Consider the following 25,605-nt stretch of genomic DNA (forward strand, 5'->3'; position numbering starts at 1 on the left):
TAATGATTAGAGATACTTTATTTTTTACTAATTACATCAATCACTGTTTTTCCACGTGCATGTCCTCCTTCCAATTTCAGAAAGGCCTTTGGAACTTCGGAAAAAGAGAAGACTTGATCAATAACTGGTTGAATCTACAGAATAAAGAAAAAGTGTCGCTATATTAGCAATAAAATAATGTATCACCTTCACACTTCAAAACTCTTAGGAAGAGGGGGGGGGGGGGGGTTGTTCTTTATAGTATTTAGGGCAGAAACATCTCTACTTAGCACAGTTCGGAGCCCTCACCTGGGACTCTTAACAATAAAGTCACCAAGCAAGGCTCTAAGTCCCTTTAAAAGCTGACACTGTGGTTCAACTTTCTGCTGTTCACAATGATACACTGAGGAAAAGGAAGAACGTTTTTTCCTTGTATTTCTCTACTGGTTTTCTTGTTAAACCCAACAATTTTCAAAAGGTCAGATGTTTTAAAGATACCTATGAATCTAGTGCCTATCTGCATCAGTACATTCCTCAGTACCCTTAAAAGACCTGGCTGCAAATGAAGTACAGAAAGAAGTCCGCAAACATTTGTTGCTGAATCATTTAGATTAGATACACTTGAAGACTCAGCCACTGTGTATTCCAACAGGCATACATCATTAAGCCCAGCTTGAATCGACTGCTATTTTGGCATTAATTTTGTAGAGTAGCCTTCTGGATTGTTTTAGACTAATTTCTAATAATGAAGGTGAAACTACCCTCTTCGCTGTCCCCAGTATTAACTAAGGAGCCTGAAAACCCTATGAACATTTTCTTTAGACATCACAGTGTACCAACAGAATCAGAAGAAATCCCAGCTGCTTCTGAAAAATACTTGTCACTGCTAGTCCAAGGGAAGAGACTTCTTCTATCATCAAGTTCTGAGTCAGCCTTCCAAAGGCCAAAATAAGATCTGTGTACAGATCTGTGTACAGAAGTACCTCCCAAAGATCCTACCTACCCTGAGGTTGGTCTCTTACCTTGGATCCCCTAACACCAGCCCAATGCATGTTCTTGCATTGATGAACTGGTCCTAATCCTCTTATCGGAGGAGAACATTAACAGTAGATGAGTCTGCAGCTAGCTCTTGCAGTGATGAAGATCTGAAGTAACAAAGATCCAAACACCCTATGTACTGTGCTAGAAAAGGATCCTTGTTACTTTTGTCAGTGAAAAAATATCTTCAGGCTTCTGCCTCACAGCTACTAGCATGGACACTATGTTGCCGAGTACTCCAGAACTGGTAACTGCCCTCTCCTGGTAGAGTAATAGAAAAGAAATACAACAGCAATAAGGAGACAAAGAATTTGCCAGCATCAGAACAGTGCCGTCTTTCAAAAGGCTTGCTTGCTTTTACCAGAAGGCAAGGGGTACGTATTCAGACATGCTGCTTAGCAGGTGAACGTGCAGCACTACCAAGGAAAATTTTTCACGTGCACACATTTTCCAAGCAGCAGCACTGACCACCCAGCACCCTCGCCAACAGCACAACTGCCATCTGGTAGTTGTCTGTGCTCAGGTAGGTCCTTTTCTCAATTCTCCTAATTTTCTCTTCATTCATACACAGTGCCTTACCTTGAAGTCCATTCTTTGCACTAAAATAACTACTGGTTTTACTTATATGATAACAGTAATCCAAGACATCAATAATCTAACTATTACACTGCAGTATCTCCTAATCTTGTCACTAGATTTTCCTTTTTATTTTGTCAAGGCAAGCTTAGCAGTAGCATGAAACTTTACATGGCAGAAAAGTAGGAATGAGTGAACCTGCTCCAAAGAAAAAGTCAGAATTAGCAGCCAATCACTATGAGAGCAACTGTGCAAACAAATATATTCAGTAAGTGCCTCAAACTTGCCGTGCTGCAGGGTACAAGGCTGGGTAATTTCTTCCCTTTGTTCTGCCAGGACCATCTCTGTAAACAAACCTCTAGCAAAGTGAGTAGTAACACACAGCGGAGGAGCCAGAAAGATACCGTGTAACACTTTCTGCTGCTCAACTGGGGAAGAAATGTGGGGCGTGAATGATCAAGTTCAAGACAAAAATCATGTTTGGTCAACATCCAAGCACAGAAAGGAAATGTTGTCTCGGGCATCAGCAAATTCAGGGACATGGACCCAGGGCAGCAAAAACACTGAATGAGATACTGGCTTTGGGTAAACTGAGCATCCGAGTAAACTGCAACTTCTGTGACTGTCAGCAGGAGGAATGTGCTGCAGATCAGTAGTGACTGTTTTGAGGAAGACCAACCTTTGGTTTCATAGCAGAAGCTTGGGAAAAAAAACAATGCAGTAACCTTGTTGAGCCAAGCACAAGTGCGGCACTTGTACAAGTACTTATTGTTAACGGCAGTTACATACAAAGCTGTGCTTCAGTTAAGAAAAAAAAAAAGAATACAGAAACTCAGCTGCTGGAGCACGGACACAGATGACCCTAGCAGGGCAAGAGGCTGGGAGGAGGGGAAAGGTATTCGGGGAAGAAAGCAGTGCAGCAGCACAAGGGATGTGAAGCGCAAGGGAGTCCAGGGAAAGGCAGAAGTTAATTTCAGACACATGCAGCAACTGAGAAAAAATGAACAAGACACTTCAATGTCCCGCTACCTGCAGTCATTTATTGTAGGTTGCAGCTTATAACCCTGACAGAACGAGGTATGCTACGTCCTCAGCCTATTAGGTAAAGTTCCAAGCATCACATTTGAAAAGTTGGTGACACAGGGATTCAGAGGAACCCTGAATTCAGCCTCACAGTTCAAAACACCGTGTGTATTGCAGCCACCACACACTCAAAGCCCATCTGCTACATTGATGTAACCTCTAGCTCCATTTAAACGCTGGCTTTAGGCAGTGCTATAGAGAGACATGAATACTAAATTGATGATCCCGACAATCTAGAGCATTAAACATGTTATCTGGCTGGCTGGTCAGTCCCATTGTTTGAATAACCCTGAAAGGGCTGACCGTGTTGCAGCACAGTGATTCACTCAGCCTTTACCATAATCCACTGACTAAGATAAAATTTCTTCCTGTGAGCAGACAAACAAGTAGGGGAGCGTCTGCTGTTTGTTGAATGTGTGATAATAAATGGAGATTAACCGGATAATAAAAACACTGCCTATTTACAGTCACACATCAGTTCCTTGCCAGAGGACACCTATTTGTTCAGGGAAAAGGGATTAAACTAAAGTCTGGGAGAGAAAGGATTAACACACCCGCATTGAAATGTTTATCTGAAAACAGATTGGACCTGAAAGGTTATTTTCTTCCTCTTCATTCTCTCCGATGCAGGACGTACTATAGAAATGAATCTCAGGTCTCTTGAAATGAACTCATGTGTTTGGAAAAATAAAAAGAGCAATTGCTGATGCTGATTAAGGCTATCCTACATAGAGCACAGAAGTGGTAACCCAGCCAATCCAGCTCTGAACGCAGCAGCAGCAGGCAGTGAACAGGCACTGGCAGGAGTTGGCTGGTCAGCAGGAACACGCTCCCACTAATGGCAAATTCAAGCCCACCCTTGGAGGTCCCCATTTCTGTGGTAGCAAGGACACAGTCCGAATTTTTCAGGAGGGGACAAGTGAGAAAACATGAAGGGAATGAAGACAGCTTTGACCCTCGTATTAGCAACAAGTCGCTCCAGTGAGCGTTGGAGCTGCTTCCTGCCGCTGGAGGGAGAGCTAGAGCCTTGAAATTGCCAGGAGAGAGACAACCAAACCTCAGAGGCCCTCAGAGCAAGCCTAGCTCGAAGCGGAAAAGGAAAAAAGTCCCCTCACTCCAAGGGCAATGACAGTGCATTGGCTCTCCCCCAAGTTTGTAAAGGATGGCCGTGTCAAAACTGCAGGGCAGACTCGCTTTGCAGAGCGCCTCCCTCCCAGCTGCTGCCTCCCAGCACACACACCCTACTTACGCCTTGGTAAGTAGCCATGAGTCTGCTCATGGCTTGTGTACACCCTTCGGAAAAAGATACTTGCACGTGCACAGAACGAGCACTGTGATGTGCTCCAGCAGACCTCAAAATCCTCTTGAGGGCTTGCCATAATGGAAAAGACCTGCTTGCCATTTTGACTAGCTGAGTTAGAAGATAAAGGCTGTCTTCCTCCAGAAATTACCACTGTGCCCAAATGCGGTATATGAGCACAAATGCACAAATGCAGAGCTTGATACTGTCCTTTGGCCTTCAGTGAGTCTCCCTTCAATTTCAACAGGAGACTTGAACAGAAATCATTACAAAGAACAGTCCCTGTCCTGTAACTAAACATTTAGTTACCCGTTCAGTACTTTATTGTCATCTCATGGAAAAAATGCTGGTTTGGGACACTGCTGTTTCTGTCATTTCTTCCCTTTAGCTGAGCATCTCCTTCTCTGCTGTACTCAAGTTCCATGTTCTTCGGGTCTTAATCCCACCACTTTCTTCATCCTTCCTTCCCCTTAAAATGGCGTGCAACAATGTATACTGAGCTTCATACTGTTTGCCAACATTACGTTCTAGGGTCAACCCTCACTGGACAAAGATTAAAGTTCTTACCTTCTAGAACAGCTGGCTCTGGTCACATGTCGTATGGGTAGCTTTGCAACTATACAGTACTATGTTTTTGATTAACTTATATTTCAGAGAATATGCACTTTCATCCAAGAGCACATTAAAGGACATCAGGTACATGACATTTCTGTCCCAAATGCCCAACAGAAGTAAAGATCCAACGACACAGTCTCCTACGCCCATAAGGAGAATGGTGGTGCAGTGGTTAAGACACGGGAATGGAAGGCGTGTGTCCTGAGGTCCACTCCCACAGTCATCTTACAAACAACTGTATTACCAGGTTTTGTTTGTTTGTTTTTCAAGCCAAGGTACATTCTTTCGTATCAAACCTCTAACAGCAGCCCACAGTAACTCATAAGTATCATCTACAATTATTAAAATGCTAGAAGATAAATCCCAGTTAAGCAGGTTATCAGGGTATGGTTCAGAGTGTAGAAGAGGCTTAAAAAAATCTCTAGTTCATTAATTAGCCCTGGCAGAACAGCTTCTACAGAACACAATGAAGAGCAGTAAGAAACTGGAACAAGCCCAAAATTGTAGTATGTGCCAGCCTAGCCCAAGCTTAAATCAGTAGAAGTGAGGAAGATCCTGGGTTTAGTTACCTACTGAACCATGCTGAAAAACTACTAAAGGAAAGAGCAACTCTCTCTTCTAGAATCCCATAGCAGTCACGGTCATGGTAGTTGTCCTGCTATTTATGCTGGTAATCAAATCAATCTGGGGCAATGCTACCATATATATAATTAAGACAGAACAAATCATAGAATCATAGAATGGTTTGGGTTGGAAGGGACCTCTAAAGGTCATCTTGCTCCAACCCCCCTGCCGTGGACAGGGACATCTTCAACTAGAACAGGTTGCTCAGAGCCCCGTCCAACCTGACCTGGAATGTTTCCAGGGATGGGGCAGCCACCACCTCTGTGGGCAACCTGTGCCAGTGTTTCACCACCCTCAGCGTAAAAAATTTCTTCCTTCTATCTAGTCTAAATCTACCCCCTTTAGTGTAAAGCCATTCCCCCTTGTCCTGTCGCAACAGGCCCTGCCAAAAAGTTTGACCCCATCTTTTTTATAAGCCCCCTTTAAGTACTGAGAGGCTGCAATAAGGTTTCCCTGGAGCATTCTCCTCTCCAGGCTGAACAACCCCAACTCTCTCAGCCTTTCCTCACAGGAGACGTGTTCCATCCCCCTGATCATTTTCGTGGCCCGCTCCATCAGGTCCATGTCTTTCTTATGCTGAGGGCTCCAGAGCTGGACGCAGTACTCCAGGTGGGGTCTCACCAGAGCAGAGCAGAGGGGCAGAATCCCCTCCCTCGACCTGCTGGCCACGCTTCTTTTGATGCAGCCCAGGATACGATTGGCCACCTGGGCTGCGAGCACACGTTGCTGGCTCATGTCCAGCTGTTCATCCACCAGTACCCCCAAGTCCTTCTCGGCAGGGCTGCTCTCAATCCCTTCATCCCCCAGCCTGGATTGATACCGGGGGTTGCCCCGACCCAGGTGCAGGACTCTGCACTTAACCTTATTGATCCTCATGAGGTTCACGGGCCCACTTCTCGAGCTTGTCCAGGTTCCTCTGGATGGCATCCTGTCCCTCAGGCGTGTCGACTGCACCGCTCAGCTTGGTGTCATCTGCGAACTTGCTGAGGGTGCACTCAATCCTACTGTCTATGTCATTGATGAAGATATTAAACAGTACCAGTCCCAGTATGGACCCCTGCGGCACGCCACTCATCACCAATCTCCATCTGGACATTGAGCCGTTGACCACTACCCTCTAGATGCGACCATCCAACCAATTCCTTATCCACCGAACAGTCCATCCATCAAATCCATCTCTCTCCAACAAACTTTAGTACAGTTATATATATATGTATGAGTATATATATATTTATATATGAAAGCATATTATATATTATATACATATTAGAAGAATAGTCCTGATGCATGGGAGATGCATGACCTGCATCTCCCCAGGTCTCAGGAAATTAAACTCACAACAGACAAGAACTGTCTTGTTGACCCCACATTTCACTGCCGTGCCGGACATAATTCCCTCCTATACTAGGGGACTAGAGCTCAGAACACTAGGACTGACTTTCTACAGAATATGCATTTGCACCAGGCTGAGGCCACACATTTGATTAAATACCTGGTATATGACGAAATTTTTCCAGACTTCATTGTGGTTTATGTGAATTTACATATTCAGACCCTATCCCTCCACAGTATGCAAAATTTCTATTAGCCTTCTTCACAGACAGCACTTTTCATAAAGAGCATAAGCAAGCTACCACGTCCTGGACAAAGAGGAGCAGATGTGTTTTAATAGAAATCACAGTGGTTTTTTTGGTGGCCATGGCAAAATGCAGATAGACGTTCCTTTTAGAAGAGAAAGGACTGAACAGAGCTTTCGGCAACCTCTCCTTGATCAGCATTCTCTGGGCTCTAGCCAACCAACCTGGCAAGCAAAAGCACTGCAATAAGAAAACACAAAATTTAAAAAAAAAAAAAAAAAGTGCAAGCTTTGCAATTTAGCATGGAGAAAGTTGATTGTCGGAATGAGTGTGAGTCAGTAAAGAGAGTGGGAAGAAGGACTGACCTCTAGTCAATTTAGACATTTAAGTACAGAATTGTATAGAGTCCTTTTTCAGATAGGGAAAGTAAAGCAGGCACCACCCAAGGGTGAGTCACCTCCAGTACCTTAAGATACCTTAGCACAGCCATCAAGACAAAGACTGGAATTACTGCAGAGAAGGCCGCATCTAGAGATGGCAGATTTGGAGAACGTTCAAGGACTCGATATGTTACATTAGCTGTTTTATATTCATACAGATGAGAGAAATCTACAACGATTGTGCAACAAGGGCCAAGGAAAAAGTTACTTGCAGAACTGTAACAAGACGAATTGGAAGCAAATCAATACACACGGGTTAGGATACAAAGTCAAGAAGCTGTGATAACCTATGCTTGCAGGAGGAATGTAAGCCATCTTAAATCATGGCCATCCAAACAACTCAAAACCCAAGTAATGTCAAAGCGGATGACCATATCCATTTGTGTTTACTTCCTGAATAGCAAAGACTAGTGATAGAAAACATCTGAATTCCACATTTTAACAGGGTGTTAAATCTTAGAGCAAATCACCAAAGGTAGATAAAGGGCATTAGCCCTCATTAGTAGATAGAGAAATTATGGAAGCAAAAGGTTATGTGATTTGTACAGCATTGCACAGGAAGACAGCAGCAGGGCCAAAGAACAGTCAGCATCCTGTCCTCCAAACTACAACAGCAGGTGCAAAGTCCAAAGCATCTAGTGTCTTCAGCAAAATGCATAATCAACACTTCACACAAATTACATTAATATAGGCATGCAATTGTTTTTCTTCTGTGTGCCTGTGCTGTAATATTTAACTAGAAAGCAAACAACGCAGAGAATGATCTATTAATTTCATGATTGGAGACTCTACCTGTCCTTTACCCTTCCTTCTGCAAAACCAACTTTTATCCATCAGCCCATGTGATGCAAGTCTGCTCTGAAGGAAGGAGTATTAAGCCACCAGAAATACTGCACATGCACATATGCACTGCATTTAAATAGCACTGAACTAAAATGAAAATTTCAAATTTCTGTAGGGCTGCATGTTAACTCACATCCTATCATGGTCCAGCAGGAACATACAACATACTTAGTGCTCCCCCTTACTACACTAAGGAGTCTTTTGAGCCTGCCTGTCTCCATCATGCTTTATAAAAGGCAAAGTAAGTGCTCAATTATAAGTTAGAGGCTTTCTACAAACTTATGTAGTTATAAGAGCTTGGTATATTTTCACCAAGGACTGAATGGCACATCCTTAGAACGGAGGAAAAAGTTAAGCAAGCAGCAAAAACCAAGCCTGTCAATGTTAAATCCACAACACTGACCACAAATACACCAAACTAATTCCTAGCAAGCCTTTCAGTGACGATGCTGGCAGCAGAGACCGGTGATGATGCTTCAGTGAACAGTGTGCCAGCAGATCTGTGTCCTGAACTAAAGGCTCTGTTGATTTCGGTTGTCTTTAGATGAGAACCTTGTAATTCACCAGGAACATTCTGCCATGGAAAGAGATCCCCAGCTTCTGACACGCTCTTCATCAACTCATTTGGTGGAGCCGACGTTAAGCCAGTCCTTACTGGCTCGTAATTAACTGGCAGAGTTCAACCCACAACAGGGACTTCCCAGCAGTTTAGAAAGTAGCCAGTATCTCTAAAATTTGACAAGGAAGTACTTGATTTTCTCTGTGCCCACTGCTGTTGCAGCAGCCTCCCAGCCCCTCAGTCTCACAATAGTCTCTTTGCAAGATGTCCAGCCACAAGGCAGAGAAAACAGCTCATAAACTGAAAATGGTTTTACAATCCCCAGAACTGAGCTGATGTGCAGGTAAATTACAAAGGGAAAATTATTCTCCTTCCCTGCACTACCGGCTCATCAAATCCTCTCCTTCTCCTTCCCATTAAAAAAGGCTGTTAAAAGAACTCCTCCTCATAGCTGACATTTTGCAAATCTCTATTCCTTGCTGCAAAGATCATCCGTGTGAAAACCAAGTATCTTTTAACAAAATGCCCTTTTTGCTTATTCTTCATCCACTGAAGGACTGAGAATCCTTTTGCTTTCCGAAAGGAAGATGATGAACTCATCAGAACTAAAAATCTGTGTTGGTGCAAAAAGACTAGAAGAAAAAACACTGACAAATCAGTATGATCTGTAACTGCTTCAGGGGTATGCTCTTCAAAGCTTCACTTACTGTAACATCATCTCTTTAAACCATTAGCTCTTTTTAATTTCCTTCATTTAAATCCCCCCTCATGATTTAGCTTCCCTGAAAAAAGCCTCTCATTTTCAGGAGCTCTCCAATTGCTCTCCTATTCATGCTTTGTACAATCTCAAAATTAAGATATCTGTAACAGAAAAGACAATTCACTGAAATTTCAAAATAACTAAATCTGCATTACTCAAAACTGTATTCACTCAAAACTAAGAAGTTCAACTACATGAGCTCTCCTTCCTGGCTTCTCCAAGTCTTCTTGCTACACTTTTATTGCTTTGTGGTTTCTTTTTTTTTAAATTCTCATTTATTCTCTCCTATTCAAACATAAACATTTATTTTCACTTAGTTATGGGGAAATTATGGTACGCTTCCTCCAGTAATTCTCTCCTGCCTTTTTTCCATACACCTACTCTTCTGAATGGATGATCTGTCCATTTAAGAGAACTCTTGTGTCTAGACAACAAAGTTCATAGTCTTATTAACATCTGTCTAAATGGAACACATCTGGGTCTTCTAAAATACTGATGATAGCATGGGTGTTTACAACATTTTACAAAATAGAGTAAAATGCTGCTAGAATAATGACTATGCAGATAAACAATCTGACCTGGTTTTGCACAGAGAATAAAAGACCAAGCAAACATCTTTGTCCTCATGATCATCTTACAACAAAAAGTACATCAGGACATTCATATATGTATGACATACATTTTAAATGCATTACAATTCACCTGTCCAGATTATTAGGCAGAGAACACCGATTAAGCCCTATCGCTATTGCATAAACAGGTGTTTCCCAAGAGGCTTCATGGGCATATTCTGCATTTGTTTTGCATACAAGGTAGGAGCAGAACACAAAACAAGTTGTGACTGTCTAAGAATCAGGACAAATGGTATGAACAAAGACAAGGGCATTTCTGTTTCTTAGACAATTATAATTTAGTAGTGTGACTGGACGCAATCACAGGATGAGGAGCATCTTCTAGGGTTTCTTTCTCGACCATGGGATAATGCCTACAGCACTGGCCATAATGCAAAGCAGAGCAGTGCAAAGCTGTACCCAGGAACACACTTCACCACAGCTTATTTGCTGCTGCAGCCTCTGTTCATGAGTAGGTAACTTTTTAGGAAACACAGACTTTCCACTGGCTGCGTCAGCAGCGCACTGGTCATGACAGAGGAGTAAGAGTGGCTGAATTCAGGAAGATTTTTATTCTGATCAGCAGCACTGAGGCCTTTAGTACAACAGCAATTTATTTACTCTTCTCCAAACTCCGGAACATAATGCATAGCGGAAAAGGAGATCAACACTCAGACTTTGAGAGATCTAAATTTTACTAATATGCACAAATTTTGAGCACAAGATGGCCTGACAGTTCACATACTGGAATTGCCAGCTGTCATGGCAGACTCTGCTTCCTCTTCTGCTTAGGTACCACATAGAAAGATTAACAGCAGTTGTCCATATTCTCTACGCTGCGACTTTTGGCAACATGAAATTATCCAAGAGAGGATGCTGCCAGGACCTAGAGCACCACACAGTCCAATAAACAGGCAATCAACTGCTCACTCTCACACACATTTTGTAACAAGCTCGTAAACCTGAAAAGATCAGAAAAGCAGTAATCTATCTGCCGCTTCATGCCTCTCCCCCAAGTCCACTAAGAGATTCCCTGAAAGCTTAGGAACACTCACAATATTCCAAGTCACTGTGCTGAATTAGCACAAACATTATACTCTGAAGCACTGAAATAATGAAACACAAGATTCTTGTCACCACTCTGCCAACGCAGATCGTCTATGACCTGCAATAACCTGAGTATTCTAGTTCTGTGCACATTATGGGCAGGACTCCTGGATCATCCAGGCTAGGCAATTTTGCATATGCAGATACACACGGTCACATTCATTCTGACCAAATGAGGCCTCTTAAAACATCGTTTTCAACACCAGAGTTCATGCTAAATGATTCCCACTGGCAAAAATAAACAATTGCTGGACATTCTTTCCTCATAACTTAGTAAGCTTTGTGTTTTTAAAAACAGGTAGGGTGGAGACGGAGAAGGCAGAACAGTCTTAAGGATTACAAACTCTTAAATTCCATACAAAAGGCAGCAGTTAGAAACTGGAGCAAGTCAATTCTTAACTAGTTTTCCTCACTGTGACTCTCATAACATTTTATTCCCTAATTGTGAACTACACCATTTTTAAGTCAAAGCAGCACCTCTTTCAGCACAAACAGCCAAATAACCGTTACTGACATACCTTTCCAGAATCAACTAGTTCTGCTATTTCATCCAAACTTGGGCCACTTGGCACAAAAAATGCCCACCGATAATGGACTCCTTTAAAGAGATGCTGCAAGAAAGATCACAAATATATTTAAAAAATCATGAGAGCAAACTGAAATGGGAACTACAATTGATGACAGAAGCACTAGAGAAGTAACTTAAGGAAAAGACATGGAAATTATATGCTAGTGTCTGAAAAAAATGTCACCTAAGCATGTGGATTAAATGTACAGACAGGGATGTTGTATTACCACAATAGGATCAGGGTGAATTTTGTGTCCAATTGCACAAGTCAGCTAGTTGAGAAAAACAACCACCTTGTCTCTGCAGCTAGAAACAGCATTATTTGTTACGTAACAGAGAAACGGTGCTATATGTTTATACACATTCACAAAGGGGGTGAAATAAACCCAGCGATGTGACATTTAGAACCTTCCACCTCAGTGTCAGTGATTAAATTTTCCACCATCACATCTGCCAAAGTCATCACCGTCCAATGACGGATGGCAGCTCACATGAAAAGCATTTTGAGAAGATCTCATGAGCACAGGTCAAGAGCACCTCCTCTGAGTAAGTCACAATAGGAATAAGAGGGCCAGATGATTTTTAATACATGGCATACAACACTCCTCATCACGGAAACATGCACACTGAGAAAAAAATACTGCATGATTTCTTCCTAGCCTTTTCATCTTGTTTTTGAGCTTTCCTTTGAAAGTATCGGTGCAGGACTTCGAATCTCATTCAACCATGCCATCATAGGAATACCATGGCAACTGCTTGAAAAGCATTCATTTGGAGAGCAAATACACATGTTGAGGGAAGAAAGAGAAAAGTTCTAAAAAGCCTCACTGATCTAGCCACTGGCTGAACGTTTTAAGACCCACTTACAAAAACTAGAAAAATCAGTATCACCATCCAGACACACGAACATGAAAGAGATGAAAGGCTTTCTAGCCACCCTCAACCACTTTTATTACTCTCTGGTGCTGGAATAGGATGAAGAGAATCAGTCATGGAACAATGTTTTGAGAGAAAGCCTGACCAGCCTAAAGCAAGTAGCAAAATTACCCTCACTTCAATGAGGCAGGGATTTGCTCTGTTTACTATGAAACACTAGCTGTCAGCAGGACTCGCTAGGGAGGCCATATGGAAAAGGCCACAATGAAAAGCACAGTAAGGAATCAAAACTTCAAAGCACCTCAAACTACCACATACACCAATCAGCACCACCCCAACACATTTTTTTTCAGTGCGAGAAAGAAGGAAAGAATAAAAATGCATCTGAAGTATACTTAATGATATATGAGGAAAATAAGACAGATGAGCCACATGACTAGCATCCAAGCCACAAAGCAAGCCACTAGAGTACTACATAATATTGAAGTATATAGGATTCTGTCAAATACCTTTACAGTTTTGGAACCAACGGTGACTCCTGTTTGTAACATGCCATCAGCCACTCCAAGTTTGTCCATATTGATCAAGAAAGGTGTCACTAAGGTAACGTATGTTGCTCCTGACCATTTCTTCAGGAGATCTAGAGCCCACTTCTCAGTGGATCCACCAACATTATCTAGGATGAAATCAAATCTGCAGACATGTAAAGAACAGGTTTACAATCATGATACGGGGAATATAATTTTGTCATAATTAAGCCAATTCACATCAGAAATTGGCCGTAGTTTACATTTTTACGTATCACTGCAATGCATTAAAACAACTGCCTGCACAACAGTAGTGAGAAAGTCCCCCGACTTCAGCTAAATCCCAGCTTTACTGTCCAACGGGAGTTAAATTTACAGGTTATTGCCCATTCACTGCACAGCAGACACAGGCTATTTAGATAACTTAAACGGCTCTTAAACTCCAAAAAGTAGACTCTTAGATGCACAACTACATTCTCTATTTGCCTAAAGCCTTCTAGAGCTCTATCCCTTCAGCCCTCCCGCTGAGACTACTGGAACAGTCTCGAGGTCTGGTCCTAGCATTGAACAATATGCTATGTGCATGTAAAAACTAGTCTGGACTCACGCCCTGACTAGGAACATCTGTATATGCTGTGCTCATGTGAAAGTTGGTTCCAGTGGCCAAAGTTACATGAACAAATTACTCTACTAACCCTTATCTCCTCACATCTTTTTTTTGACCCAATTCTCAGCTTCACTTCTAGAAGTCCTTTTTGACCTCCCTATTTGTTTTGGGACCACTTTACCTTTACTGACAGTTCTTTTCTTCGAATTCACCTATTCAATGTAGAACCTAACAATGGAAAGGCTCTAAAACCTTCCCCCCATGGAATGGGTATGTGCAGCCTCTGGCAACAAGCCACAGTTTCAGCGTTCCTTCTCACAATCCCAGCATGTGAGTCTGTAAAGGCTGAATAGGGCAACAGGGAGCTATGCACCTATTCTGTTAGATGCACAGCTCATTCTCATCTGTAAATTTCCAGCAATCTCCAGATTGCAGTAGATATGTATACACACATACATCAAATCTAAATAAACTACAAATAAGAGGGAAAACACTTTACGCAAATTAAACAGAAAAGTTCTTATCTCTGGAAAGACAGTCTTCCTGCCTGTCTTCCAAGGATGTGAATTCATGTCACAGTTCAGTCAACCTAACAGTTAGCTGCCAACAAGAGAAATTAAAATAATGAAAACTAATGCTCCAGGAAAAACTAGCTCACCATGGAGTCTGAAGAGTCAGTACAACTGAAAAGAGGAGGGAAGTAGGACCATCCCCCTCAGTACACCTGACTGATTGGCTTAGCTATATCATAAAACTGCACCCTAAGACAGTGCTGTCGATAGCTCCTAAAAAGGGTCACTTGCTAGCATGGGTGTTTAGCACTTAAGATGTTGAATTGCACAAAGGCAAATTTAGCACTGCTTGCAAACTGCAAAGTTAGTTGCTGCACATCCTCCCCATACAGACAGTGCCAGTACCCTCACAGTTGACCTCAGGCCTGCTGACAATCACACGTGTCAAAGGGCACATGCCTTCTTAGCAGTTATCAGTAAGATTCCTTCATAGATTGAACAGCTCCTATTTCCCCTCCCAGAAAGTTAACTCAATCTAGCTAAAAAGAGCAGTGTAAATACCATACTCAAATACAAGTCACAGTAGACTAAGTTTAAACAGATGGAAAGATTACAAAAGCAAAAAAGACTTCAGTTCCAGAGAAAGCCCCCAAGCTAATTTAAACAAAACTGCTTTGACAAGATAAGTGTGATTGTTTATCAGAGGCAGCCCTACCCAACATTACAGAAGAGAAATTAACTCCCAGCTCACTTGCACAGTGGCTAAAGACCTTCAGGCAAGTCACTTAACTGCTTCATGATGTAGTTTTTCCCTCTAGAAGATCAATTTTACCATTTACTAACCTCACACAGGATTCCTGAGACTTACTTTAATTTATTCATGCTTTGTAAATGCTCTGAGATCCTTGGATGGAAGCTGACAAAACTGTTCAAATCACAGTCATTGAAGAGAAGCATGTGAAAGTGAGCTTGCCTCCACAAGCCCAATTAACTGGCTTAGCCTTACAATAAAATCTGTGCCTGGGATACTCACTTGGCAAACTGCATTCAAAAAGGGCTGGGATGAATTTGCTTTACAAAGTAATGCTTTAGAAATGAGGAAAAAACCAAAAAAAAGAGGGAGTTCTGATAGACTGGAGTCAAGCAATCAAAAGGCAGAACATCTGACCACCAGCTCCTTCATCTCAGTATTAAGCAACACAAACACGTACAAGGGTAATGTTTTAAGTTGCTCTTCCAGATTTCCAGATTTGTAATCAATCACATCATCCGCTCCAAGCTTTTTCATCAGTGTGCTGGCATCATGAGAACAAACTGCTGTCACGTGAGCACCCCAGGCCTTCACTAGCTAAAAACAAGTATAAAAAAAAAGAAGTCCAAAGTTTAAAATTTAGTGAAACATTGAGAACAACTTAAAAAGCCAAAATCTCATTAAATTTATATAATAAATGAGCACCTTTAGTAGGGAGTGGGGAGACTGTGTTCCAACACAGGATAACTTGTCACACAGCCCACAGACAAACAACAGTTAGAATTTATCAATATTTAAGTAGGTTTTGGGGAGGGAGGAGTTGGTGTGGAGGAAGGAGGGTGGGTTTATAATGCCACTTACAGATATCAGGTCCCAGGATAAATGAGGCTTCAAATAAAATACTCAGTTTGCCATCTGAATCTGTCAGCTAAATGTATACCAAGAGGTATTGTCCAAGTTACCAATCTACAAAACTGTCACCAGATCAACCATTAAATATTTTTAAATATTTAAAATTAAAATATTTTATATTCCTACCTGCTCATTAAGTATTTCATATATCTATCTCACTGTAAATAGCTTAAATATTAATAACGAGAAAAAGAAGGAAGTCATCTCTGATTTACCACAGGGAGTACGTCAGGATATCTTCTACTCCAAAAGCTATAGCAAAGTAAAGGATTTTTGCTAGTTATTTATCTCTTTTGTAATCTCATTTTTCATTCACAGTAATCTTTTTTACATTTATTCCGGATTAATTAATGTAGTTTACTCAGGATTAATCAGGTAGAAATCGCAAGTAGTCAGTGGCCGGTCAGCCTTTCGTACTGATCTAATTTAGCCACCTGCTTTATCATGGATCAGGCAAATAGCATACCACTAAAAAATCCCCTGTAAGGCTCTTTAAAACCGCTATGTTTATGGTCTAGTAACATGGAACGCAGTGATGCAACCACCTAACTTCTATATTTTTTTCATATTCTCAAGAGAAAGATGTTTCAGCATGAGATGACACCGATTAGAATCAAAATCCCCAAATTAAATGAGCACATGAAAAGAGGATGTCCCACAATTAACGGATCAATAAAAGAGCATGTTGACTCTCCAAGGTTTAGAGCTACTGGAATGAAGACAGACAAAAGGGCAGCAGAGCAAAACAGTGAGGGAAAGGTAATCCAAGCCACTGTGCTTTACGTACACCGCACATAAAAGCCTGGTGCCTCTCATATCATTTGACCACCTACAACAGTTATGGAGGACGATACATTCTCCATCAGTTTTTCTACTCATGCACCAAGTTCTTTTCATATTTCTGGAGCATAGCTGACTGAGAGAAAATGACAACAGGCTACATATTTCAAGTTTCACCAATTAGAGACTTCCTGCACCCAAACTGTGAAATGCGATCTTTACCTACCTACACTCACAACTCCTTTCTTTGAAAGCCCCTGCTTCCTACTTTAAATAATACAACGTAACAAATGGAAAGCAATAAATCTGAAAATATTTCACTTTCGGAAATATCGATCAGATTGATCAGACAGATCGATCAGTAGCTTGCTATTTCACTATTCCTTCCCTCAATTCCCTTCCGTTAATTTTTTTTTTCATATTGAATAGTTTCAAGATGCATCCTGGGTGTGCTGATTTATATTACCTGTACAGCAAATGTACCAACTCCTCCTGAAGCTCCTAATATTAATACTCTGTAAAAGAAAATTAAAATACATTAAATAGTTCTTTAATAAAGTCTATAGTAACTATGTATTCTAATGCTTCTCATACATCTCTGACACCAAATTATTTTAAGCAAAAGATTGTATTTGTCATTCAATGTTACTTAGTGGTTAACTCTTCAGACAGCAGCAATGTGACTTAACATTGCTGACCATGTTTCCTGCGCCAAGAGCATTATCTCAGCACAGCCAAAGAGAGTCCCTCATATGTGCTTTCCACTAAAACCAGGCAGTGGAGCTGTCAGGCAGTAACATTTATCATGCAAAAGCCCTGTCCCTGTCCTCACTTTCCTAAACATAATTGCTTAGTTTGGGACAAAATCAGTTAAGAACCTTTCTGTCTCCCAGACTCCACTGTTGTATCTCCTAAAGAAAAAAATCTGATTCACAAATTGGTGTTACCTAAGAGAAAAAGTGGTTTAGCATCACATTATTTAGGGAGACTGGGAACTTCAGAATATATGGAACATAATTTTCCCATATTGCATAATATTTATCTAAAAGAAAGACAAAAATCCAATGAAGTAGCCTGACCATAAACAAGTTTAAGTTCTATTAACTTATGTGCCTTTTTCTTTAGAAAAAGGGCAGTAGAAATTTTCTAGTTCAGTACATCTCAACAAGACCCTGTAAATGCCAGGTTGTGGAAACTGGCACACAAGCAAGAAAATGAAAGAGTACATTACCAAATTACTAGCAAGTGAGAGTTCATTTTAACTGAACACACTACCCTAAATTTCATAAAAATGAATGCAAGTTTAGTGGTGCGAGAACTTTACTGCTAGCAGCCTAATCACTGCTCAAAAATTTCATACGGATATTTTATTAAATAACTAAACTTCAGAAAGGGAATTAGTAAGAAAGCCTTGCTGCAGAAGCTACAAACAGTGCTTGGACTTTGGACCCATTTGCTAATTCTAGGACAAAAGGAATATCCAAGATGAAGTCTTGGCATGGGACCGAGGAACATCATGTTTCTCAGAGCTTCTGTTTGCCAGAAAAATTTTCAGTATCTCCAGAAGCTGGTGGTGTTCCCATTTTAAATCTCACTGTGCTAGATGTTTGCTTTTTACACTGCAAAATTGTACTATACAATCTGGAGTCTCAGTTTACAAAAATCCTTTTTAGTAACCTAAGAGACTTGGCTTTGGTCACAGTATCCATTTTAAAATGTTTCCTCTTTTGTAACTGATCAGATTCTATTCCCTCCTATTTCTCCGATCCAAGCTGCAAAATTCAGATTAAGAATTTGAAACCACAATGCCTGCAGCTTTTAAATCTGCCAAAAAGTACTTATCCTCAGAACCATGCTTCTAATGACAGATGCCTGAAGCAACATTCATATTTAGATTTTACTATACTTGAAAAGGCTCAGGGATGCTACACACAAGATACTCGGTTTAGCCCATCTTTACCCTTACAAAGGACAGTCACAATTAAATCCTTTCAAAAAAACCTCGTCAAACTGCCTTTCCAATTTTACTCCTTGCTTAAAGGGCATCTCTTCTACTACAAACTTTGGAGAAAGCTGGCATTTTAAAATGTACATTTTGCTCAAGGATTTAGGTAACATTTTCAGTTTTGGGGAGCTGCTTGGCTAGGACTTTATTTTCCCCTTCAATAAAAGCCCTTGAGATTCTTCAGGTAGAAATACTTTCCCAATTTGGTTACTGAAGGACCACAGACGGTGGAAAGTGCCAAAGCAGGCACAGCTTTGTTTGCATTGCCTAGGGAAAACACAGCCAGGAGAAAACATACCAGAGAAACTACCTGTTTCACTGCAAAGGTGAGCTCAGGAGTAAACTAACACATAAGCATGTGCACAAGGGAACAAACTAACGAATTATTTGACCTGAACAGAGATCCAAGAGGACCAATTCTCTGAAAAGAACAAAACACACGTTCATACCCCAGGCTTTGCTCCCTTCTGACAGAGGCACATAATTCAAGCCAGTATTTAGCAAGCCCCATATGAGGCTCGAGCAGTTCAAATGATCAGAGTCAGCAGACCTCTCCATGGGATTTCAGAGTTTAGCCCTTCTCCCTAGGCCCTGCTTGGAACTACGGTGTGGTCAAAAACTAGCATCAGAGAGCCAGGACCTGTTTCAGCTGTGTCCCCTCCGCCAGAAGACACAGGGGGTGGGGAGTGGTACAGATCAAGGACTAACATTTTCTCCAGATTATAAACAACTAACAATTTTCAGTGACTCAGATACATGCCAAATAAAAAATATTTATTGAATAAATATATCAATTTTATATATATATAAAAAACTAAACTCCATTTGATTATGCCAACAAAATGTCCCTACGAGATTCATTCCTGTATCAAGAAGCATTTACCCTATCAAGAAGTTTTACAACCTACACTCACTTTGTACTTCTCAACAGATAAAATGATGAAATAACACACAGACTTTGAAAAAAATATTTTCTTGGGTTATTCTATCATTCAAATGTTCATTGTAACAATATAAACCAGGAGTGTACATTTAATAGCTTACAGTAGCAGAATCCAGCGTCTCTCCCCAGCATACTTAAATGTATAAAATATTGACTTTGTATTTATATAAAAGACTTTCACTTAATATTAACGTAAATGTTTTCAAGAACTTCTCAGATTGTCAGGTTTGTTTTTATCATGCTTTTTGTGAATACAGCAAGCAAGATATTTAACAGCTACTGTTGAACAAGCATATCCCCTTTCTACTGAAACAGGACACTAGCACATATGAGAAGCTCTCCAGGTATTATCCACAGAGAACTTCAAAACAATAAAGTCATTCTGAACATTTTGGATAACAAGAACACATTTAGCTTGTGCAAGAATACTGACATAAGTTACAGTGGTATAGGATAAAAGTTATGGAGAAATTACTGGAGTTATAGTGAAGCAGGGGACATCACGAACAGTATGAGCACACTTCAGGTAACTTGTAAAAACAAAATTTGTGAAAGTGTGTGCAGAGGCAGCAGATACTCCTGTCAGATCAACATACAGTCAGATGTTGGACTGTCAGCAAGTATTTGATTAGCCCACCCTTCCACCTTAAAGAGGCAAAGAAAACAATACACACCAATAGAAAAATCTCGCTGTTTCTAAGGTGTCTTAACACTGCAATAAAGTATCAGTGAAGTAGCTTTCATCAAGGAATACAGCTGCTCTTTCAAAATAAGACACACTCTGGTGTGTATATACACCCTTCTACATAGCTATTTACATATACCTACAGGAGACAAAAAGACCAACATAAAATCACATGCGTAAGTAACTTCTTACCAAACATTAAATTATTTCAAGAAATTAAGAAACATTATGTAAATTCTTGTCTTTTGAAATTACGGCCTTGCGAGAGTAATGTAAAGTTCATGGAATATATTTTTGCACAGCCCCTTCAATGCATTTTATGTATTTTCCTACAAGAAATTTTTCAGGGGAAAAAAGCTACCATCACGTAAGTCATTCTCTGCTGTTTTTACAATTCAAAACTTCTAGATGGGAAACATCATAATTTTGTAAGTATATGTCCTGGTTTCGGCTGGGATAGACAGTACATTACAATGTTTTTTGCTGACAGAGTAATTAAATATTTACTGGGAACATAAAAGTAAATGTTTAATGTAAAGACACGATATAAATGCGGTTTGAATTTCACTTTTAACAATCTAAACACTTACCTGAAGATTGGAAAGATACTTTAAACAAGGCTAGCCTATCAACATATCTTTAAGTTAATTCCACTTACATGTGAAAGTTAAGATAATAAAAAAGTCTAAATACTGAAAAATAAAAAGGAAGGCAACGTATGTAGAATTTTATCACTAGCTGGAAGTTAATTTCAATGAAGTCTCTTTGAAATTGCTTTAAATTTTGCAATTTCATTTTCTCAAAACATTGTTTATCATTAGAACAAACAATTACTTGATATTTTCATGATGACATTTACCGTGCCATATGAACAACGACTCAATCAATTATCTTCTGAAGATGTGGGTGAAGAATTTCAATAAATCTAATGTCCTTTGCAATGTGTTGCATTACAACAGTTAACACCCAAGATAAGAGGAGGTCAAGCATCTAGAGTCCTACCGCCCAATAATTACTTTATGACCTACATTTTTGGTGCAGCATAGTAATTTTAATGATTATTTTTCAATTCCAGTATTTTTACTTTTGCCCTTCTTTCCATTCTGAACATTTTGCTATCTATTTACACAAACATCCAAAGGGCAAAGTAACTGCAAATTTCAATTATCAGGAGAAAAATGGTATCTGCTCCAATCTTTCAATGCATTTGTCCTCTTCTGTCCTCCATCTGCCATTGTCAGATTAACAGGCTGATAAACAAAGCCAATTTTTCTATTTCATTTGGCTGCTCGTCTTGCACGTTTTCCTCTTCTCTTCTGCATGCCTGACCTCATCAAAGTTCTAGCCTACAGGTCAAATGAGACCCAGTCACCTGCTCATTTTTTCCTAAAAAGCTGGAAAACCAGTCTGTTCCAAATGGCCCACGCATGCAGGAACTGAGTGAACCACACCTATGTGGTTGAGGGGGCTTTTTGTGAGTTGCCAAAATAACTCAGAGAGAGGATATTACATTTGGATAGCTGTCCTAGCAGGCAGAAAGGCAAAGTCCCTATGGATTCCTAGAAATACCATCTTTAAATTCTCTACATAGTCCTACATATTATATATACAATGGACTACCTCTATATAGTCACTATATAGAGGAAGCAAGCGGCAAGTGACTAGGTACACTTCAGTTAGGGTCCTCATCTGAGTCTCCCTCTAAAGAAGCCTCTCTCTCAGCAGTTGTGTAGACTGAACCTAGCATCTTCAGGCCAGCTGGTCTTTGTGAATGTCATGGTATAAGAGTCTTCATTACTGTTGGACAAGTCTTAGAAGCAGCTAATCAGTATAAAAATGACACACTAAGTTTTAGCACCAGAACTATTTACTTACCTTTTCCCACTACAATTACTTCGGTTCAGTCCTCCAACTTGGTTAACTGCAGACCAGGCTGTGAGACCTACATATGGTAAGGAGGCAGCTTCTGTGTGACTGAGACACTTTGGCTTAAAAGACACCTGAAATAAATCAATCGTATCTAAGTCACACAGCAGATCCTACGTGACACTGAAATACTTAAACAAGCTTTACTGAATTGCAGATTGTGTATTCCACATTTTCAACTATCTTCATAATTAGCTGGAGTCTAAATCAATCCAAGCACCAAGAAATAGACAGTTACTTAGCCACCGAAGAAAAAAAAAAATGCCAGTCTTTACAATTTTGGGGTTTTGTCTGTTGGCCACATTTTTGAAGGTTTACCTCGTTTCCACTAGCTACCACAAACTCTGACAGAGTGCCCTGTTTCCACGGAGGAATTGCTGCCCACACCTAAAACCAAACAGAAAACAACCATCAATTTTTGTGACTTTGCACATGATTGTACCTACACAGCAGTTTTCTTCATTAAAGAAATCTTTTTTCCAATTTGCAGAATGTCTTCACTGTTTCTTATCAGAAACCAGTTTAGCTTACTCTTTACACAAAAAAAAAAATCACAAGACTGACTAAATTAAGGACTGCAGAGCTATGTAAATAGATTGTACCATACTGTGCATGAGACATAATTTTCCAAAAAACCCAAACTACTTCCATGCCAGGAAAGCCCAGACTGGAGGGGATGGGGCAGAGAGGAATCAGAATTTGCTATACTAAAACTGCTGAAATGTGAACAACTGGTGAAGATGAAAGCAAACAATACCAGTATTTATGTGGGGACTCACGAAGTCGTTCTTGCGTTATGCCAGAGTTCCTATCCTAAGTAAGTTACTCAAGAAAAAAACCAACTAATCCTTTCCTATTAGAATTCTATCTTCAGTCAAAAATGAAGCAGCGTCTTGAGTGTGCACTTATAAATAAATATAATTCTTCTCATTACCACTGAAATGGACCAAAAATTAAAAAACAGAAGGGAAATTAACTTGCAGAAGCAAGTCTGCGAAAGACCATGTTTTTCAGAGGAAAAAAAGTAGGGAAGAAAGCATTCTAGGAATTTACTGCTAGATAGTCCTCATTCAGAGTGCAACAACATAAAAAAAATTTTCCTAAGCGGAAGAAGAAAGCTGAACATCTCATAGTATATTTTATATTTTAACTATACATTTTAGAAAAAGAGAGATTGGTGGTGTCACCTCATCTCCAGGTTTGAAATAAGACACACTCAGTCCACATTCCATAACAACACCAGAGACATCTCGACCAAGCGTTAGTGGAAATTCAGCGTCCGCGCTTTTGAGTTTCAGTGGATCCCGCTTCATATTTAATGCAGTTGCACCATAACCACCTGCAAAATATGAAATTAACCATGACATACTGTACTGAGTTTTCATTTATTAACTGAACAATTCCAGTTAGAAAGGACTGTCTGTACCTAACGTGCCTCATTTCTGTTGTAACTTCAGCATGCAAAAAAACTGCAATATTTTATACTTTTACAGATTTTACAAAAAAAGAGCAAATCTCAGTTCTGGCTTTTTTTGCCCATGAAATGGCCCTCCGTTATAAAAATATTTACTATGTGATAACACTGCCAGAAATTCTAAGAAGTCTGCTAGAAACGCTCCATTTTCCAACAGCATCATGTAGCTAGGAATCCAAAAGAACTCCAAGCTTTCTATTTGCCTTTTCAAATTAAGTACTGTAAACAAAGCACTATGAAAATAATTGTAAAAATTACTAAGGTACATATCCTAAGATGAGTAACCTGAACTTCTGTTCAGTAAGCAATAGCTAAATGCTGCGAATTACCCATCTAGTAACTCTGCTCAGCCTAAAAAAGTCTGCATTCGGGCATGTATGCCCTTTCAAGTGTTTGGAGAAGTCTGCCTAGGTACCCCATTATGCTAGAAAGTGGTTTTATACTGAAAAGAAAAGAAACAGACACAAAAACAGGCACCTTGAAAGCAGGATGAAAATGTAGTTTCTTCGACATACTTTTATACTGACTCAAAATACTAGTAGCAGCCTTGCAGTTCAAGTGGGTCACTCAACTGGAATCCTCAGAGAGCAAATGTCCCATAATCAAACTTACAATTATATACAAAGATTTTTTTAAATTAATTTATCAGAGACCCAAGACACACATTACAGCTCTGTCGGTAGGCTTCCTGCAGGTATCTCTGCATGCACTCCTGAATCTGATTTGATATGCAAATCACTTCTCAACATGAAATACAAGGTCTTCTACTACTGCAACTTCCTTCTTGTATTTCGAACCTTGAAATCGAGGAAAAATCTGATTAAATGGGTCAAATACAAAGAGTTAGTCAGTCAAAGATGTAGATTTATTGGGCCAGCAGGTACTCAGATGCCAATTCAGAAGGGGCACGACAACGAACAACATGGTTTGGATTAGCTCGCACGTGCTGACTTTGCAGTAACTTTGACCTTCAGCCCCGTTCACCTCAAAGAGATGGGAAAATCCAGTACCTCTCAGGGGGAACGCTGCTTCTTGGGAGGACTAGTCTCTTGATCAAGAGAGTGCCAACACCCAGATGGTGGGGACGGGGGAGAAGGCCAGGAAAAAAAACCCCACCGTGGTTATGCTACTAACAAAAGGAAGCTGACTTGTGAGTTGCATGCCTGCAGAAGACAGCAATTAGTCACTTAGATTAAAAGCTTACCCCTCCACCCCCCCCCAACACACACACTCTTGTTTTCAGAAAAGCAATGGCTTTTTGTATCGTTCTTCCTAAGAACTTGAAAAAAATAAGTTTCAAAGAGGCGGTTTCCCACTGGGCCGGGGACGACACCTGCTTCGAGGGGCCCTTTGACACTGCCGAGACAGGTGACTACCGGGGCAGACCGGTGACAACGTCTGTACGATTTTGGACGCCGGGGGACGTGCGGAAGCCTCAATCGAAGCACACCCCCTACCATCACGCCAGCCTGGCCCCGGCCGCTCGGGCCCGGCACTTACTTCTCATGCTGAGGTCGATGGGGTTCAGGCTCGCGGCATGAACTTTAATGATGACCTCGTTCGGGAAGTGTATGATGGGGAACACCATGTCCCTGGTGAAGCGCAGCACGTCGTTGCGGCCGTACCGGTCTATGACCCAGGAAGGCATGGCGGACCGCGCCCGCGGAGAGGCGCGGAAGCCGCGGACCGGCGGCTGCCCGCCCGCCCGCGCCGCCCCGCGCAGCGCCCGCCCGCTCGCCGCCCCCCGCGACAGCATGGCCGGGGTAGCTGGGCCGGGCCGCGCAGCCGGTGCCCCGCGGGATCGGGCTGGGACGCGATGCTCCCCGCTCGCCTCCGAAATCAGTCCCGGAGGCGCGGCCCGGCCTGCCCTCCTCCCTCGCTCCGGCGGCACCCGCGACCAATAGGTGGCCGCCTTCTTGGCGGCCCT

The 25,605-nt window shown here is 41.0% G+C and overlaps 1 protein-coding gene across 3 annotated transcripts; it reads right to left on the reverse strand.

The window, feature by feature from the left end:
* RTN4IP1 (reticulon 4 interacting protein 1) lies at positions 1-25,434 on the reverse strand. Of its 3 annotated transcripts, none has more exons than XM_076333329.1 (9): positions 25,179-25,434; positions 23,392-23,543; positions 22,523-22,591; positions 22,154-22,278; positions 17,112-17,160; positions 15,414-15,550; positions 13,066-13,249; positions 11,631-11,723; positions 1-134 (listed from the first exon to the last, which is right to left on the reverse strand). In XM_076333329.1, the coding sequence occupies exons 1-9, from the start codon at positions 25,432-25,434 to the stop codon at positions 18-20; spliced, it is 1,182 nt and encodes a 393-aa protein (XP_076189444.1). In that variant the 3' UTR covers positions 1-17. The 3 variants fall into 3 exon arrangements, with proteins under 3 accessions (XP_076189444.1, XP_076189447.1, XP_076189446.1); XM_076333332.1 differs by lacking the exon at positions 25,179-25,434 and adding an exon at positions 24,156-24,822; XM_076333331.1 differs by lacking the exon at positions 11,631-11,723 and having other exon boundaries at positions 25,179-25,363.
* Positions 25,435-25,605: the final 171 nt, after the last annotated feature.

Source organism: Aptenodytes patagonicus, chromosome 3 (assembly GCF_965638725.1).
Source record: "Aptenodytes patagonicus chromosome 3, bAptPat1.pri.cur, whole genome shotgun sequence".
NCBI lineage: Eukaryota > Metazoa > Chordata > Aves > Sphenisciformes > Spheniscidae > Aptenodytes > Aptenodytes patagonicus.

Bases quoted from the DNA above. Each gene is read 5' to 3' on its own strand.
- RTN4IP1 (XM_076333329.1), bottom strand. From the start codon at position 25,434: ATGCTGTCGCGGGGGGCGGCGAGCGGGCGGGCGCTGCGCGGGGCGGCG. The intron at 22,279-22,522 runs GTAAACCTTCAA...GATTTATTTCAG, and splicing joins TGGTAGCTAGTGGAAACGAG to GTGTCTTTTAAGCCAAAGTG. The intron at 15,551-17,111 runs GTAATATAAATC...ACTTGTTTTTAG, and splicing joins TTGGTACATTTGCTGTACAG to CTAGTGAAGGCCTGGGGTGC.